Source organism: Lynx canadensis, chromosome A2 (genome assembly GCF_007474595.2).
Source record: "Lynx canadensis isolate LIC74 chromosome A2, mLynCan4.pri.v2, whole genome shotgun sequence".
In the NCBI taxonomy this organism is placed as follows: domain Eukaryota; kingdom Metazoa; phylum Chordata; class Mammalia; order Carnivora; family Felidae; genus Lynx; species Lynx canadensis.
Genome location: NC_044304.2, coordinates 14,139,835 through 14,157,907, shown reverse-complemented (window position 1 = coordinate 14,157,907; position 18,073 = coordinate 14,139,835). Strand labels below are relative to the sequence as shown.

Genomic DNA, 18,073 nt, shown 5'->3' with positions numbered 1-18,073 from the left:
TCCCTAAATCCCAGCTTTCCTGCATCCTTCGTGGATTCATAAATCAGCTCATGGCCCCCATGTCGGTCCAGGGAAGTCCTGTGACCCTCACCACCACTGTCACCCATCCTTTCTCAAGAGGCCCCTCTGTGTCCAGAGGACTGAAGCCACAGTGAATCCCCTCCAAACAGACATCCATACATGCTCATAAACAAAGACAAAAACATCCAGGGACAAGGTAATCAACTATACAGGTCCCACTCACAGGCCTCATAAAAACCCTCAGACATCTAATCACACCGCCATGTATGTCAGGCAGACACACGTATCCATAAAAACACAGATGCAAAACTTAGGTTCCCAGGCTATCAGCCTTTTCCTCCAAGCCTTGAAACACAAAGCATCAGATTCTTTTCGAGAGAGAGAGAGAGAGAGAGAGAGAGAGAGAGAGAGAGAGAGAGAGAGAGAGAGAGAGAGAGAGACTCTCAAGCAGGCTCCACAATCAACACTGGACCTGATGATGGGCTCGATCTCATGACCCTAGGGTCATGACCTGAGCAGAAATTACGAGTCCAACACTCAACCCACTGAGCCATCCGGGCGCCCCTAAAATACCAGATTCTTGAAACTGACATTTTTTTTTGATCCTTGATCCAGCCATGTCTGAAGCTGACTATGCTTTTAGAGTTTTTGTTGTTGTTATAAAAAATTTTCCTTTTTAATTATTATTATTATTATTATTATTATTTGCTGGAGCTCATTTGAGTTGGAGTGTGTGTGTGTGTGTGTGTGTGTGTGTGTGTGTGTCACAATCAGAGTCCTGGCTAATAGAAATGAATAAGGCTTTGCCAAATGAAAAAGATTGAGAAAGGAGATATTCCGAGATGAGTGATAAAATTTACAGGGACCTGGAGGTATGAAATGGCAGCATGGCCAGTGGCAAGCTGTACCATAGTGTGTACAATAGTGTTGGCAGCCGATTGAAGTCAGGTAGAAGTGTACGAATTCAGTCTGGACACTTGGGAATCTAGTCATTGGGAGCCATCGATTTTTCTAGATCAGGGGAGTTCCACACTCAGAACTCTCCAGCGGGAGGCAGTGCGTGGATAAATTAATGTATTTGCCTCCGACCTGAGAGATAGGTCCAGACGCTAGAAGACTGAATCTCAGAGAGGACAGCCACCACACAAGGTCCCAGAGACAGTCCTGACTCGACCGAATCTGAGCTTACCGAGCGTCCTCAAACTACAACTTCCGGCATGCAACGCGAGCGACCCCCTTTCCCTCTTGGTTTGCTCCAGCTCCAAGCCTGACGATTGGTCTTTCGGGCTGTTTGTCAGAACGGAGTCGGATCCTGATTGGTTGGATTCCCTCGAGGTGCTCAGAGCCGCAGGTCAGCGGACCGCGCTCCCGCGGGCGACATGGTGAGCCGGCTGCTCGCTGCATGGGGCGCCCTGAGGGGTGGGAGACCCTCTGACGGGGTCCAGGGAGACACCGAGAGGACGGGGATCTCTTTGTGGGGACTGGGAGCTCTGAGGGACTCTGGGTTGCGCTGAGGGCCTTGTGTCCCTCTCTGGGTTCAGAGTCTCGCTGCCAGACCTATGTGGGGGTTGAGGGTTCTGCCTATGGGACTGGAGGCCCCTCAGCGTTCGGGAATTCTGGAAGATCTCCGGGGACCCTCCAGGGGCCTGGAATCATGTGGAGGGTCGCAGGCCTGCGAAGGGGACTGGGGAGCCGAGAACGTACGGATCCTCGCTAGGGAGGTCTGGGGTCCTCCTGGAGCCCACGCTGGCGACGTGGGTCCTGCAGAAACATGGGGGCCGCTGCGTGTGTTGGGGTGTGTGGAAGGGCCAGGGAGAGCCCTGGGAGGAGGAGCCAAGTCGAAGGTATCTGGGTGGCCGCAGGGCGAGGCAGGGTCTCAGAGTTGGAGACAGCACAGTTGGAACCTTCAGGTCTCACGTGGCTCTGGGTCCAACCTATTGACTTTATCCTTAAAATTTAGCCTGGCCACTTGTGGGTTAGGCTGATGCGGGGCGAGAGCGGAAACTCCCAACACCTAGGTGTTCAGACCGGCAGAAGGAGGGGCCCTGGAACATGACCCGACCCTGCCTGGGAGAATCCCCAACCAGGGGGGGTTGGAGGTGCGCCTGAACGTGAAAAGTGGACGTGGTTCCAGGCCCAGGTGCAGGAAGCTGTGGGAGGTGAGCGGAGGGGTTCTCAGGAACAGGATGGAGGAAAGTCTCATTGGTGTTAGCAGGTAGTAGGATTCTTGTATTCTCGGATTGTAGATCCAGGGAAAGGCTTTGGGCAGGAGAGGGACATAGGCTGATGGGAGGCTCCAGATATCTTTGGAGATCAGCAGAGCCAAAACCCCAAGACCGGAGGCTGCTGGGGGGCGGGCCTTGAGAAACATCCCTGGATCGACCTCGGGAGCCTCAGGTGGAGGGATGCCTGCCTCTCTTTCCCTTCCCTTTCTCCTTCTTCCCTCCCTCTTACTCTCTCCTCCTTCCTTCCGCTCGGCCTGTCCTAGGTGCTGGAACCGAAGTTAGAACAATGAGTCCCCTCCCTGGGAGGTATCAGAGGGTGATGGGGTCTGCAGTGGAAAGCCCGGAGGTCTGGGAGGGCCTCTGAGACCTCAGTGGTTGGACGCTGGGAGGGCTGCTGAGAGAACCGGGCAGTTACAGGCAGTGAGGCAGGGTGTCTTGAGCTGGGCCCGCCAGGCCTTGCGGGCTGCGAAAAGGAGTTGGATGTTCACTGATGTCCTGGGTCCCCTGGAAGAGCAGAGTGCTGTGTCCGCGGCAGTGATGCGCGGGTACTGGGGCCTCCCGAGATGATCTGCGAGCTCCACAGAGAGGTCCAGGCTAGAGGTGCTGCTCTGCTGGGTCGTGCTGAGCGGTACGTGGTTAAAAGCCTAACAGGGGATTGAGTACCAAAGTAGAGGCCGCAGAGGGAAGAGAAAAGTCGGCAGGGGAGCCCCAGGATCTGATGTCTGAGGAGGCGTGGATGGGAGGTTCTGGGCGCAGGGAGGGGCGGAAGAGGATCCTAGGAGGAGGGGCGGGCCCTCCTCACTGGGCTTGGAAGGGAGCCTCCTGACCCTGACCGTGCACAGGGTCTTTTGTGACCGCTAGCCAGTCGGCACTTGGGGGTTAGTTAGGGAGGGTGAGCAGTGAGAATAGGAGATTAGTGTGATTTAGAGACCTGACCTTATTACTGAGCAAATGTTTCTGGTTTCAGTTTACAAGTTACAGGCCTAGAGGGGTGCCTGGGTGGCTAAGTCAGTTTAGCAACCTACTCTTGATTTCAGCTCAGGTCATAATCCCAGGGTTATGGGATCGATCCCCGCCCTCCCCCAATTGGGCTCCACTAAGCGTGGAGCCTGCTTGAAATTCTCACTCTCCCTCTGCCCTTCTCCCCTGCTTGCCCTCTCTCTTTCTCTCAAATTAAAAAATAAAATAGAATAAAAAAACAAGTTATAGGCATAGAGAAAATACCCTGTTAGTTATTTTAATGATGGATTTCTCAGCAGTCATTCTGAATTCCTGTGCTGTCCCGTTACCCATCACACTAGAGCTTTTCCTATTAAAGTTAGCATGTTTTTGCCTGGTTAATGGGTAATTTTCATAATTAATTTTAATATTAATTACTTTAATGTTAAAATTAAAATTTAATATTATAAAATCTAAAATATTAATTTTAATATTAAAGTAATCTTTAGTTCACTTTTGTTGTTAATTATCATAGGATAACACTAGTCGACAGCTCTCCTGAGCACATAATTTTATATAATTACATAATTACTGATACCAAATTGGTATTTACTGCATTCAAGCAGGAAAACCCAGCATCAGACTGATTACCAAAAGCGTTTCTTCTAAAACGTTTTACAAATTAATAGCTGAAAACGTGTTATGAATTGTTAGAAGGTTTGTTATGTAGACCTTGATGAGAAATTCCTAATTGAAAAAGTCATCCCACTCAAATGTACAGTCTTTGTCCTGAAACTGGTAGTGGCCAGGAAATAGGCTTTCCAAAGAGGTTGATTACAAAGGGAGGGAGAAGGAGAGGGCGATGGAATCACCAGGATAATTTAAGGTGGGAAAGACGGGGACAGAACTGCCAAGGTGAACTAGGATGTGTGGGAGACGAACCTCTTTCCTGGCTGTGCCGGGCTCGCTGTAGGTCCGGAAGGTGGTCTTCACAGCACATGAAACAAAATAGGCAGCATCCCATTTCCAGATGCGGAAACCGAGGCCTCAGGGAGACGAATATCTGAAAAACCCACAGCAGAGGCCAGAAGGGAATCCCAGTCTCTACTCAAGCGTGTGCTCTCCACCGCCTTGCAGGCCAGCTAGGTGGTGGTGTTAGGGAGTGGGGGGATCCACACACAGCAGGAGCTCCCAGGGTTGAGTCTGAGCCCACTGCGGGCCCTCCAATGTGCAGCTGGAGTCTGGGGGGCGCACCCTCCCCAACCTGGCCCCAGTCTCTATAAATAGCCTGAGTTCTGAGGGAGTGAGCTTGTGACCTTCTGGCAGGCACTGCCCTTCATGTCCCCTCCCCCCAGGCGGTCCTGGGAGTGCAGCTGGTGGTGACCCTGCTCACCGCCACCCTCATGCATAGGCTGGCACCGCACTGCTCCTTCGCACGCTGGCTGCTCTGCAATGGCAGGTGAGCCACAGCCCCGCCCCGCCCAGGTGGTGGGAGGAGCCCCACCGGGCCCCGCCCCCTGTGCCCCACCCACCCACCTCCACCCGCCTCACGTCCTGCAGTGTTTCTGGTTTTTTTAAAACAACATTCTTGAGTTGTGCTTGACGTACAATAAGCTGCAAATGTCTGAAGCACACAGTTGGGTCCGTTTTGACGGATGTCCACACCCATGAGACCACATCTCCACACGTGGAAGAGTAGCTGCTTCCCCCCACTCCTGCCTTGCCACAGTCCAACCCCTTCTTCCACACTGCTCTCGCTGGAGATCTGTTTCCTGCAATGCTTTTTGTCCCTGTTTGGATCTCGGACACTCTGAGATCGGGTGGAAACTGTGAACTTTTTCTCCCCGACAACGCACATGCCTTCTCTGCCAGAAGAGATAGTCAGCAGATTTCAGGGGTGTCCAGGACCCCCAACCCCGCCACCCTGCCGTTTCCCCAGAGCTTCTCACTACACTCCCTCCCCCCCAGCAAACCTCCCAGCCCACGCCCGGGCCTTCTCCTGACCTTGCATGGCCCCTGCCCATCCTGTCCCCATGTATTTTGGGTCCAGCTCTCCTCCTGACTCCAGTCCCGGGTTTGAGGATTCACTGCCTTGATCCCTCCGTGCCCGAGTTTTCCTGACTTCCGGTCTTTGCTCTCAGTCTCTTCCGATACAAGCACCCTTCTGAGGAAGAGCTTCGGGCCCTGGAGGGAAAGCCTAAGCCCAGAGGCAGGAAGGAGCGGTGAGTGAGCCCCCCCAGCCTTAGGTGAGCGGCTCTCCTTCCAGGTGCAGCTCTGGGCATCGAGGAGAGTAGGGGACACCCCAGGCTGAGAAGCTATCACTGTCATCCATTTGGTTGTCTAATGCTTATTGGAAGTTTGCTCTGGACCAGCCCTGTGAGCAGGGGGCGGGTGGTGTCCTCGCCCTGGTGTGTAGAGACGGAGGCCTGGGGGGAAGGTGACTCCCAAGCCAGCTCCTCCTGTGCTCTGAGCCTGGCACCGGGCAGCCTCCCGGGATGGTGTGGGGTGGGCCGCCATGGCTGACTGGGGAAGAGAGAGCAGAGGATCCTGCTTTGATTCTCCCCCTTTATGGCTCCCCCCACCCAGGTGGGCCAATGGCTATAGTGAAGAGAAGCCCTTGTCTGTGCCCCGAGACGCCCCTTTCCAGCTGGAGACCTGCCCCCTCACAGCGGTTGATGCCCTTGGTAACAGTCCAGCTGAGTCCCCAACTCCCCAACCTGAGTCCACACCCTGGCGGGATTGGTGAGGGGACTGTCCCGCGCTGGGCGGAGGGCTGAGCTGCGCGCTCCCCGCAGTCCTACGCTTCTTCCTGGAGTACCAGTGGTTCGTGGACTTCGCGGTGTACTCGGGTGGCGTGTATGTCTTCACAGAGGCCTACTACTATGCGCTGGGCCCGGCCAAGGAGACCAACATCGCCGTGTTCTGGTGCTTGCTCACCGTCGCCTTCTCCATGTATCCTTCCTCAGGCGCCCCAGTCGCTCAGGGAGGAGGGAGGCAGGTGGGAGCTGGACTTGAGCTTTCCTTCCCCCCCCCCCCCCCGTTTTCCCCTGCCCCCAATTGGTCTGTCATGGGCCGCCCTGCCACAAAACTTCCCAGGACTGGGTCATATAAAGCAGTCACTATTTTTTTTGCTCTCCTCCTGGGCTGGGCTCAGCTGGGCCGCCTCATCTCTGTGCCAAAGGGGTCCCACCTTCCGGCAGGCTAAGCCAAGCTTCCTGGGGGTAGCAGAAACACCAGCGAGGGAGAAGGGGTGCCGCAGGCCTTCTGAGCCCCCACCCCCATCCCTGTCCCTTGTCTTGGCCAAAGCAACTCACCAGAGCAGACGCAGGGGCAGGAAAAGAGATGCTCCTCTGCTATGTTGTTTTGTTTTGTTTTTTAATGAAAGTGCCCAGAGAACAGAGGCAAACCTGTGACACTGAGGACCCAAGTCTGACAAAATGCCCTTGTGGAATGGGCATGGGAAGAAGAGAAGTCCATCTTGAAGCCCACACGGGTTCTGGAAAGCCCCATGGGTCTCTTTCAGAGCAGATTGGAGATACAGCCCTTGGATCTCTGATGGCTTCTCAGAGGAAAGGGAAAATTCACCTGCTGTGAATGCAGCCAGGAGGCCAGACCTCCTAAAGAGACAGACTTGCTGGCCATTTTAGTCAGAAATGGCCACAGGTAGTGTGATGAGGCCGAGCTGGAGGCCCAGGCCTGCCTTCCACCCATACACCCCAACCCAGCTGACACAGGCATGAGCAGCACCGGACCTTGTGTCCTGGGCTTGTCCAGCAGCTTACTTACTCTCCTCCTCGGTCACTGCTCTGCCCCCCGAGACTCCAAACCCCAGCTGTGGTGTTCGGGTTCTAGAGCTGGGGGATCACCGGCTGGGAGTGGGGGAGGGGGCACTAGAGCTGCTCACGGCTTCCTTAGCCCTGCCCCCAGCAAGATGTTCCTGACAGTGACCCGGTTGTATTTCAGCGCAGAGGAGGGGGGTGAACGCTCTGTGTGCCTCACCTTTGCCTTCCTCTTCCTGCTCCTGGCCATGCTGGTGCAGGTGGTGCGGGAGGAGACTCTCGAGCTGGGCCTGGAGCCAGGTATGTGCAGTCTTTGGGGCATGGGGTCCCCACGCCCATCACTCCCTCCCGGAAGTTGGTGAGGGTGGGGTTTAAGCAGCACGGAACAGGTGAAGGAGGGGACTTCTTGGGCCTGAGTGTCTCTATGGATGCTGGCTACCCTGGGCACCCCCCGGGGCTTTGGGGGCAAGAGGATATCCTGTCTCACTGTCTCTGATGGGTGCCTGCAGCTGTCTTTCTCCACAGGGCACTTCTGTTCCCCTCATCTGTCCTCTCCCTGGCAGCCATTGTGATTTAATATCTACCTAGTCGAATTTAATCTGGTGAAGGAAATGGGTAAATGGCACGAAATTCATAAAGTCCAAGAGGATACGTATCGAGGAAAAATCACCCACACTGCCTCTCCTTCCGAGAGGAAACCTGGGGGGCCACTTTCCTTTGCTCCCATGAATTGGTAGAGTTTATGGCTCCTACGCCGCCTTTTCCCCTTAAAAACATCAATTTGGAGTTTGTCCCTTGATGCTACATACGGTGCGGTTTTTTTGGTAGTACCCACATAGTATTTCATTTAATGGATGTCCCATGATTATTTAACCAGTCTGCTACTTACAGACATCTAAGTCTCTCACTATTAAACAATGTTATACAACATTGCGTTATAAAACAGTGTTATATGGGAATAGCCTTACGCATGTGGCCCTGTGCAAGAAAGTGCATTTGTAATTTCGATAATGTTGCAACTTACCATTTAGGAAAAGATGAATGAAGTTCCTGTTTCCTTAAATTCTCTCCAGTGTGTTTCCTCAGACTTTTTTTGTCTTGGGTAACCTGATGGATGAGAATATAAGCGAGGTTGAGTACCTTTTCATATGTTGAAGAGTCATTTCTATCTTCCTTCCAGAAAAGTTCTGTTCTTTTGCCCAGTTTTCTACTGGGTTGTTGGCTCTCTTATTGATTTGTAGGAGCTCTTTGTATATTAAAGACAGTAGCCTTTGTGTGTGAGAGTAGTTGCAAATATTTTTTCTTAGTTGCTCATTTTTCTTTTGACTTACTCTTTGGATGATCTTTTAAAAATAGAATTTGGATCACATCACCTCTCTGCCTAATACCAGACTCTAGTGTCTTTGGATAAAGATCAAAATACTCACCATGGTCCGCACACCTCTCTGCCTGCTCCTTGAGCTTCATCTCCACCAATTCTCCCTGCTTTTTGATTTATAAAATTATATACTGTTTTATATATATAAACACGCACACATCGATGAATATGTATATGTAAATTACAAAGCAAAATAACAATGTAATGAGCTCACCTCTCAAATGAATACTAGAACATTCCCAATGTTCCTGCGTGATTCTGGTGCTGCTTCCCAGTCCCACCAACCTTCCTCCCCTACTCACAGCCCCAACCAGTCTCTCAAACTTTGTGTTTATCATTCCTTTGCCTTAAAAAACAAACAAAGTTTCATCACTCATGCTTCTGTCCCTGAAGAATTCATCATACAGTTTTGAGTGTGCAGTCTGCCCGCTGGTACTTTTCTGTCTTCGGTGGTATTGTTTACAAAACTAGGCCACGTTGGTCTGGGTGGCTTTAGTTCATCTCTTCTCATGGATGAATGATGTTCTCTCATGAGACCACTTTACTTTTTCTTTCTCTTGTTGATGGACATTTAGGTGGTTTCCAGATTTTAGCTTTTCACAGTCGCTATGGGGAATAATCTTTAAAAAAAAATTTTTTTTAGTATTTTTAAAAATTTTATTTTGGGGGGCAGAGAGAGAGAGCCGGGGAGGGGCAGAGAGAGATGGAGACACAGAATCTGAAGCAGGCTCCAGGCTCTAGGCTGTCAGCACAGAGCCCAACGCAGGGTTTGAACTCACACTCTGCGAGATCATGACCTGAGCCGAAGTCAGACGCCCAACTGACTGAGCCACCCAGGCGCCCCTAAAAGTTACCCTTTTAACCATTTTTAAGCATACACTTCAGTGGCATTAAGTACATTCACATTATTGTGCGAACATCATCACCATCCATTTCCTGCCTTTTCGCCTTGCGAATCTGAAACTCTGTCCCCATTAAACACTGACTCTCCATCCCCCAGCCCCAGCCCTGGGCTCCTTCCATCCTACTTTCTGTCTCTATGAATCTGACCACTCTTGGTGCTTTATATGAGGGGAATCGTGCAGCATCTGTCTTTTAGTGGCTGGCTTATTTCACTCAGTGTAATGTCCTTAAAGTTCATCCATGTTGTAACCAATGTCCAAATCTCCTTCCTTTTTAAGGCTCAATAATATTCCATCGCATGAATATACCCCATTTTGCTCATCCATTCATGTATCGATGGACATTTATGTTGCCTTATGTTTTAGCTATTGTGAACAGTGTTGCTCTGAACATGGGTGTACAAGCATCTCTTCAAAACCCTGGGTTTTCTTCTTTTTTAAAAAATTATTTTTATTTTTTCTAAATTTACATCCAAGTTAGTTAGCATATAGTGCAACAACGATTTCATGAGTAGATTCCTTAATGCCCCTTCCCCATTTAGCCCATCCCCCCTCCCACAACCCCTCCCGTAACCCTCTGTTTGTTCTCCCTATTTAAGAGTCTCTTCTGTTCTGTCCCCCTCCCTGTTTTTATATTATTTTTTCTTCCCTTCCCTTGTGTTCATCTGTTCTGTGTCTTAAAGTCCTCATATGAGTGAAGTCATACGATATTTGTCTTTCTCTGATTGACTGATTTCGCCTAGCATAATACCCTCCGGTTCCATCCACATAGTTGCAAATGGCAAGATTTCATTCTTTTTGGTTGCCAAGTAATACTCCATTGTATATATATACCACATCTTCTTTATCCATTCATCCATCGATGGACATTTGGGCTCTTTCCATACTTTGGCTGTTGTTGATAGTGCTGCTATAAACACTGGGGTGCATGTGCCCCTTTGAAACAGCATACCCATATCCCTTGGATAAATGCCTAGTAGTGCAATTGCTGGGTTGTAGGGTAGTTCTATTTTTAATTTTTTGAGGATCCTCCATACTCTTTTCCAGAGTGGTCACACCAGTTTGCATTTCCACCAGCAGTGCAAGAGAGAGCCTCTTTCTCCACATCCTTGCCAACATCTGTTGTTGCCTGAGTTGTTAATGTTAGCCATTCTGACAGGTGTGAGGTTGTATCTCATTGTGGTTTTCATTTGTATTTCCCTGATGATGAGTGATGTTGAGCATCTTTTCATGTGTCGGTTGGCCATCTGGATGTCTTCTTTGGAGAAGTGTCTATTCATGTCTTTTGCCCATTTCTTCACTGGATTATTTGTTTTTTAGGTGTTGAGTTTGATAAGTTCTTTATAGATTTTGGATCCTAACCTTTTATCTGATATTTTATTTGCAAATATCTTCTCCCATTCTGTCAGTTGCCTTTTAGTTTTGTTGATTGTTTCTTTTGCTGTGCAGAAGCTTTTTCTTTTGTTAAGGTCCCAGTAGTTCATTTTTGCTTTTGTTTCCCTTGCCTCCGGAGATGTGTTGAGTAAGAAGTTGCTGCGGCCAAGATCAAAGAGGTTTTTGCCTGCTTTCTCCTCGAGGATTTTGATGGCTTCCTGTCTTCCATTGAGGTCTTTCATCCATTTTGAGTTTATTTTTGTGTCTGGTGTAAGAAAGTGGTCCAGGTTCATTGTTCTGCGTGTCGCTGTCCAATTCTCCCAGCACCACTTGCTGAGGAGACTGTCTTTTTCCATTGGCTATTCTTTTCTGCTTTGTCAAAGATTAGTTGGCCATATATTTGTGGGTCCGTTTCTGGGTTCTCTAGTCTGTTCCATTGATCTAGGTGTCTGTGTTTGTGCCACCCTGGTTTTTATTCTTTTGGGTATAGACCAGAGGTGGGATTGCTGGATTATATGGTAATTCTATGTTAATTTTTTTAAGTTTATTTTATTTATTTTGAGAGAGCAAGAGTGCAAGCAGTGGAGGGGCAGAGAGGGAGAGAGCGAATCCTGTTGTGGGGCTCAATCTCACGAACCGTGAGATCATGACCTGAGCCAAGATCGAGTCGGATGCTTAACCAACTAAGCCACCCAGGCACCCCAAAAGAGTTTATTTTTAAGTTATCTCTACATCCAACATGAGACTTGAACTCACAAGCTTGAGATCAAGAGTTGTACTCTCTACCAACTGAGCCAGCCAGGCACCACCCTGTCCCCCGCTTTGCCTTTTGTTTGAACCTATTTTTTTGGTGATCAGTTTTCAGAGTTCTCTCTCTATATTCTATATTCGGGATATGAATCCCTTATCATATGTATGATTTGCAAATATTTTCTCCAGTGATGTGGGTTGCCTTTTCACTCAATTGATTGTGTGTGTGTGTGTGTGTGTGTGTTTAAGTTTATCTATCCATTTTGAGAGAGAGAGAGAGAGAGAGAGAGCGCATGGGAAAGGCAGAGAGAGAGGGAGAAAGAGAATCCCAAGCAGGCTCCACACCGTCAGTGTGGAGCCCGACCCACGGCTCAAACCCATGAACTCTGAGATTATGACCTGAGCCGAAATCAAGAGTTGACGCTTAACTGACTGAGGCACCCAGGCACCCCAGTCGTATCTTTTGATGTACAAAAATGTTTAATTCTCATGAGTCCAAATTATCTACTTTTTTTTTTGTTGTGTGTACCTTTGGTATCATATCCAAGACATCATTGTCAAATCCAATGTTATGAAGATTTTCTTGGGCTATATATCTTTATTTTTTTTTCTTGTTGGTTTTCAGAGTTTCTTTATATATTCTGGAAACTGAACCTTCGTTACATGTGTTGCACATACTTCCTCCTATCAAATCTGACACACCATTATTTCATGAACTGCCGAAAGAAGATAAAAAACACTGTTACTTAAAGTATTATATGCCATCAATGGTCCTATGTATCCCAATTTTAAAGAAGTTAAAATGTGGGTGTGGGCGGGGGAGAACTGTATCCTCTAATTTGTGGTGCAGCTTTTCACTTTCTTTGTGGTGTGTTTTCCTCTTGAAAAAAATTGTCCCCAAATGCCGTATTTTGAAAAATTTCAAACCTACAGAACGGTTCAAAGAATCCTCTAATGACACTCCATACGCCCTTGACCTAGCTTCCTTTGGCCATGTTTGCGTTATCTTTTCTCCACACACACACACACCACACTTTTTTGGGCTGAGCCATTGAATACAGCTGTAACCTTCACCTCTGGTGTCTTTTGATGGACAGCAAGCAATTCATTATTTTAGCTGATTTTTGTCTTGAAGAAATTTCCTTCCTTTCCCTACAATCAGAAAGACTTTTATATTTTCCAACACAATATTTCAGGTTTTGGGGGTGCGGGCGTAGCTCGGTCAGTTGAGCATCCTTCTCTTGATTTCGGCTCAGGTCGTGATCCCAGCATCGTGGGATCGAGCCTTGGGTTGGGCTTTGAGCTAAGTGTGGAGCCTGCTTAAGATTCTCTCTCTCTCTCTCTCTCTCTCTCTCTCCCTCCCAGTGCCCCTCTCTCCCACTTGCACTTGTGCGCTCCCTCTCCCAAATACTATATACGTATATACTTCAAGTTTTACCTTTCACATAAACCCTTAAACACCTGGTAGTTCACTACTGTGTTATGAGATAGGGATCAAACTGAGTGTTTTCCATGGGACAACCTTGCTATACAATTGTATTTTTAGTGAATTGTGGGTTCTTGTGGTTTTCTTTCATCTTGTCCAACTTTTCCCTTTTGTGTGGCTAGGACCTCTGGCTTTTGTATTATATAGCACTCCTCTGGTAGGCTTTTCTCTTGTTTCCAATTTCTTAGTTGGCTACTTACGTCATTAATTTTTAGCTTCTTCTATTTCTAGCATTTATCACATATACGGCTGTCAATATTTTACTAAGTCCCACTTTTGTCCACCCCATGAGTTTTGACTTGTAATTTTCATCATCAGGCAGTTCTGGGTATTTTAAAGTTTCCATTGTGATTTCTTTTTTAACCTTTTTAAGAAACTTCGAACGTGGAACTTTATTTATTTTTTTAAGATTTTATGTTTTTTAAGTAATCTCTCCATCCAGCATGGGGCTCGAATTCACAACCTGGAACTCAAGAGTTGCAAGCTCCATGGACTGAGCTAGGAGGTGCCCCTTGAATGTGGAACTTTAAGTTGTTAAAAATTTTTTTTCTAGCTTAATTGCAGTATGCTTACGGAAGATGGTCTACTTGAAGTAAATCCTTTAAAATTTGTTAAGACTTGCATCATAGCCTTAGAATATGATCAGTTTTAGTGACTTTTTGAAATACATTTATTCCCTGACTCTACCCAATAAATTCAAATCTCCTTCCTTCCTAACTTTTGGTCAGTCATTAAAGGGTTAATCTCCCTTGGAGATGGTGGAGCCCTCAATTTCTCCAGATTATTCTGTCAGTGTTTTTGTGTTTTTTTTACATTTTTTTTACATTTTTTACATTTTTACAATTTTTTAAATATTTATTCATTTTTTAAAGGCAGAGAGAGACAGAGTGTGAATGGGGGAGGGGCAGAGAGAGAGGGAGACACAGAATCTGAAGCAGGCTCCAGGCTCCGAGCTGCCAGCATAGAGCCCAATGCGGGGCTAGAACTCACAGACCGCGAGATCATGACCTGAGCCGAAGTCGGCCGCTTAACTGACTGAGCCACCCAGGCGCCCCTATCAGTGTTTTCTTTATATGTTTTGTGGCTAACTGACAAGGTGTTTACAAGTTTAGAATTGCTACATATTCCTGGTGAATCAACCATTTTATTAGGATGTATTCTGATTCTAATAATACATTCTGTCTTACTGTAGTTTGTGTGGCAAAAATGTAGCCTTTCCAGCTTTCTTTTCTTTAGTTGACATATAATTGACATATAACATTGTTAGTTTCAGGTATACAACATCAAGATTTAATATTTGTATACATGACAAAATGATCCCTAGGATTAATCTGGTTAACATTCATCACCATACAGTTATAACTTTTTTTTGTTCTTGTGATGATCTACTCCCTTAGCAACTCTCAAATACACAATACCACCTTTCTTTTGAGTAGTATTTGTCATGACTTTTTAACATCCCTTTTCTTTCAACCTTACAGGAACCTTATGTCGAGGTATGTCTCCTTTAAAAAACATAGAGCCGCGGGGCGCCCGGGTGGCTCAGTCCATTAAGCGTCTGACTTCGGCTCAGGTCATGATCTCATGGCTTGTGAGTTAGAGCCCCCGCATCGGGCTTTGTGCTGACAGCTCAGAGCCTGGAGCCTCTTCAGATTCTGTGTCTTTCTCTCTCTCTCTCTCTCTCTCTGCCCCTCCCCCACTCACACTCTGTCTCTCAAAAACAAATAAACATTAAAAAAAATTTTTTTAAAACATATAGCTGGGTATTTTCAATCAAGTCTGACAGTCTGTGTCATTTAACTTTAAAGTTTAACCTGCTTACATTTATTATGATTACTGACATATTTGACATTGTTTCTGCCATCTTGCCTTTTCACTTTCTATTTGTTCTTTTTCTGTGATTGCTGTCGACATTGGCTGCCAATCTAATTGTCTTTCCTCTATAGGTGATCTGTCTTAAATCCCTGGCTGCTTTGCGATCTCTTTGTTTTTGGTATTCCAGTTTCACTACAGTGTCTAGGTATGGATTTCATTGTATTTATCCAGTTTGATATACTTTGTGTGTGTCATTCATTCTGCAGACTTTTCAGTCATTCTTTTCCAAGATCTCTCCTCCTCCATTCTCTCTTCATTTCTCTCTCTCGGCCTCCTTTTTGACTGATGCTGCAATTTCTATGCTCTTAATCTCCCTTCATATTTCCTACCTTTTTATCTTTCTGAGTTGGAATCTGAGTGATCTTCGGATCCAATTCATTCATTCCTCCTTTGGCTGATTTGAATATGCCATTTAACAACCTATCATTCCAATAATTGTATTTTCCCTTTGGGTGAGCTTAATTGGTTCCTTTGCAAATATACCTGGTCATCTGAGGTAGCCTCGTGTCACCTTTCTGTGACTCCAACTTTTATTTTCCTCAATCGTTTTACACATGATAACACCTACAAAATTTCTGTAGTCTGCAGGGTATAAACTTGTCTTTCCTTCTTTCTTTTTTTCTTTTTTTCTTTCTGCTGACTCTCCTTTATCGTGATTTATTCCCTGGTGTGTTTGATGATTTTGGTTGTGAGCTCATTTTTATTTGCTTTTACTCTGTGGAAAATCCAAGGGCCTGCATTGAGGATTCTTTCCAAAACTTTGGTTTTCTCCTATGGGAGTCCTTCATGCCCCTCTGGATTCCTGGTATAATCCAGGAAGCTCAGACTCAGTAGTCTACCCCACCCCCATCTCCCCTAGTCCAATCAAGGGTGTCTGCCTGGTACAGCTTCCTATTCGTTGAAAAAAAAAATCGCCCATATCCAGAGCACAAAATAGTCCTTTTGCCTGGCACCGGGCCTGGCTCCCACTGGTTCGTTCCTCTCTGGGGAGTAGAAGCATATCTGGGGAGTAGAAGCACACTCTGAGGCTCCAGCGGTTATTAGACACTGCCCTCTCCTTGTCTTCCCTAGGCCTCGCCAGTATGACCCAGAACTTGGAGCCACTTCTGAAGATGCAGGGCTGGGACTGGGCGTGAGTCCTGGGAAGTGAGGTGGGGCAAGGGCAGGCTGTGACCTGCAGGTGGGGTACTGACAGGCTTCAGAGCCTCCTGACCCTCCTCTTCTCCTCAGGCTCCCTCTGGCCAAGCTGGCTATCCGCATGGGGCTGGCATTCGTGGGATCCATGCTGGGGGCCTTCCTCACCTTTCCAGGCCTGCGGCTGGCCCAGACACACCTGGATGCGCTGACCATGTCGGAAGACCGGCCCATGCTGCAGTTATGCGGAGTGCCAGATGGGAGGGCGGTTGGGAATCTAAAGGAGGGGCTAGGGGGATGGTGGGTGCCCAGGACTCACTCCTCTGCGCCCTTGCCCCATAGGTTCCTTCTGCAGCTGAGCTTCCTGTCCCCTCTGATCATCCTGGGGCTCTGGACCAAGCCCATTGCACGGGACTTCCTGCACCAGGCACCTGCTGGGGAGATGACCTTCTCCCTGTGCGAATCTGGTGGGGTTGGGAGGGAGGGCAGCTGGGGGCCCCTCTGTGTACCCCAGTCTCTGAGGCTCAGGGAAGAGCCTTGGGTCCTGGGGGAAAATCCCGGGGCAGGGGCGGCCTCCCAACCCCCTCATTCCCCTCCCCACAGGCTGTCGGACTCAGCCTTCGACTCACTGCGCCTCTGGGTGCTGGTGGCGTTGTGCCTGCTAAGGCTGGCCGTGACCCGGCCCCACCTGCAGGCCTACCTGTGCCTGGCCAAGGCCCGCGTGGAGCAGCTGCGGCGGGAGGCCGGCCGCATAGAGGCCCGTGAGATCCAGAGGCGGGTACGGCCTCCCGAGGTTGGGAGGGAACACGGGGCTCAGGGCAGGATCCCGATCCCTGGGGCGTAGGGTCACCCGAAGCCCAGAAGGCTGCCCCCTGCCACCTCCCCCCGCCCCGTAGCCACTGCTACCTGCCCACTAGGTGGTGCGGGTCTACTGCTACGTGACAGTGGTGAGCCTGCAGTACCTGACGCCCCTCATCCTCACTTTCAACTGCACGCTGCTGCTCAAGACGCTGGGTGAGAAGGGGCCTGGGCGGGGCCGGGGCCGGGGCGGGGGCGGAGCCTGGCGCGGGCGGGGCCGGGGCGGGGCCAGGGGCGGGCGGGGCGGGGCGGGGCGGGGAGGGCCGCCGCTGGTGTTAGAGCTGAGCTAGGTGGAGGAGGTGGAGCCGGAGACCCGACCTGGTGGTACGTGGGGGTAGGGTGGGGGTAGGGTGGGGGTGGAGCCCCGAGGGCCTGGAGACGCGGAGAGGGGAGGAGGGGCCCGAAGTCGGGGTAGGGGCCAGGAGTCAGAGTTTGGGATGGTGGCGATGGGTGGGGGTCCCAGCGGTCAAACCCCGCCTGTGCCTTCACCTTCACAGGCGGCTACTCCTGGGGCCTGGGCCCGGTTCCCATGCTGTCCCCTCCCCCGTCCTCAGCCCACGATCGCCTGGTGGGCCCCGAGGAGGATGAGGCCCAGCAGACGGCGGCCCGGATCGCAGGGGCCCTGGGCAGCCTGCTCACGCCCCTCTTCCTCCGCGGCGTCCTCACCTTCCTCATCTGGTGGACCGCCGCCTGCCAACTGCTCTCCAGCCTCTTCGGCCTGTACTTCCACCGGTACCTGGCGGGCTCCTAGCCGCCCGCAGAAGACGCTCCTGGGGCCCCGAGGTCCGGGCCGAGCTAGCGGTTCCCGGCCGCCTCCTCCGTGTGTGCCTCAGTGTCCTCAGGTGCAAGGCGGGCCTGGGAGTCCCCGCAGCGCCTGCTGTGCGGGTCCACTTCACCGCAGTGCCTGAGCTGTGGCCCCCTTGGATCCCAGGTTTCTGCCTCAAAACTGTTGCCCTGGGCCCACTGGCAGAGGATCCCAGGGCCGTTGTTCCCAGATGGCACGCCCCCCTCCCCCATTTGAGGCAGAAGTGGGGGTTCATTCTTCTGAATAAAAGAGCAGACTGCTTTTACAAAGAGGATTGGAGTGGTATGGGAGGCGGCTCTCTGCGTGTTGGTGTGGCTCAGGCCACCTGGGTACCTGTGGGGGCTTCTGGGGGATGAGCCTCCTTGCTGAGCGAAGGGCGACCCAGAGCAAAGGCCTGGGAGCAGGAAGTGAAGAGAGGAGGAAAGGTGGGGAGAAGAAACGCAAGTGTTGTAAAACTTCCAGTTCCAATGGGTCTGGAGGCGACAAGTCAGGGGAGAAGAGGAAGACGGGCTGGAGAAGGAAGAAAGGCAGTCAGGGCTGGGGGTGG

The 18,073-nt window shown here is 49.7% G+C and overlaps 1 protein-coding gene across 1 annotated transcript; it reads left to right on the top strand.

The window, feature by feature from the left end:
* The first annotated feature begins 1,348 nt into the window (after window positions 1–1,348).
* On the top strand, window positions 1,349–17,795 carry TMEM161A (transmembrane protein 161A). Its single transcript, XM_030305128.1, has 12 exons — window positions 1,349–1,403; window positions 4,541–4,644; window positions 5,327–5,407; window positions 5,772–5,869; window positions 5,981–6,137; window positions 7,113–7,264; window positions 15,801–15,861; window positions 15,960–16,103; window positions 16,206–16,319; window positions 16,467–16,641; window positions 16,781–16,877; window positions 17,219–17,795. Exons 1-12 carry the CDS (start codon window positions 1,401–1,403, stop codon window positions 17,470–17,472), a joined length of 1,440 nt encoding a protein of 479 aa, XP_030160988.1. The 5' UTR covers window positions 1,349–1,400; the 3' UTR covers window positions 17,473–17,795.
* Window positions 17,796–18,073: the final 278 nt, after the last annotated feature.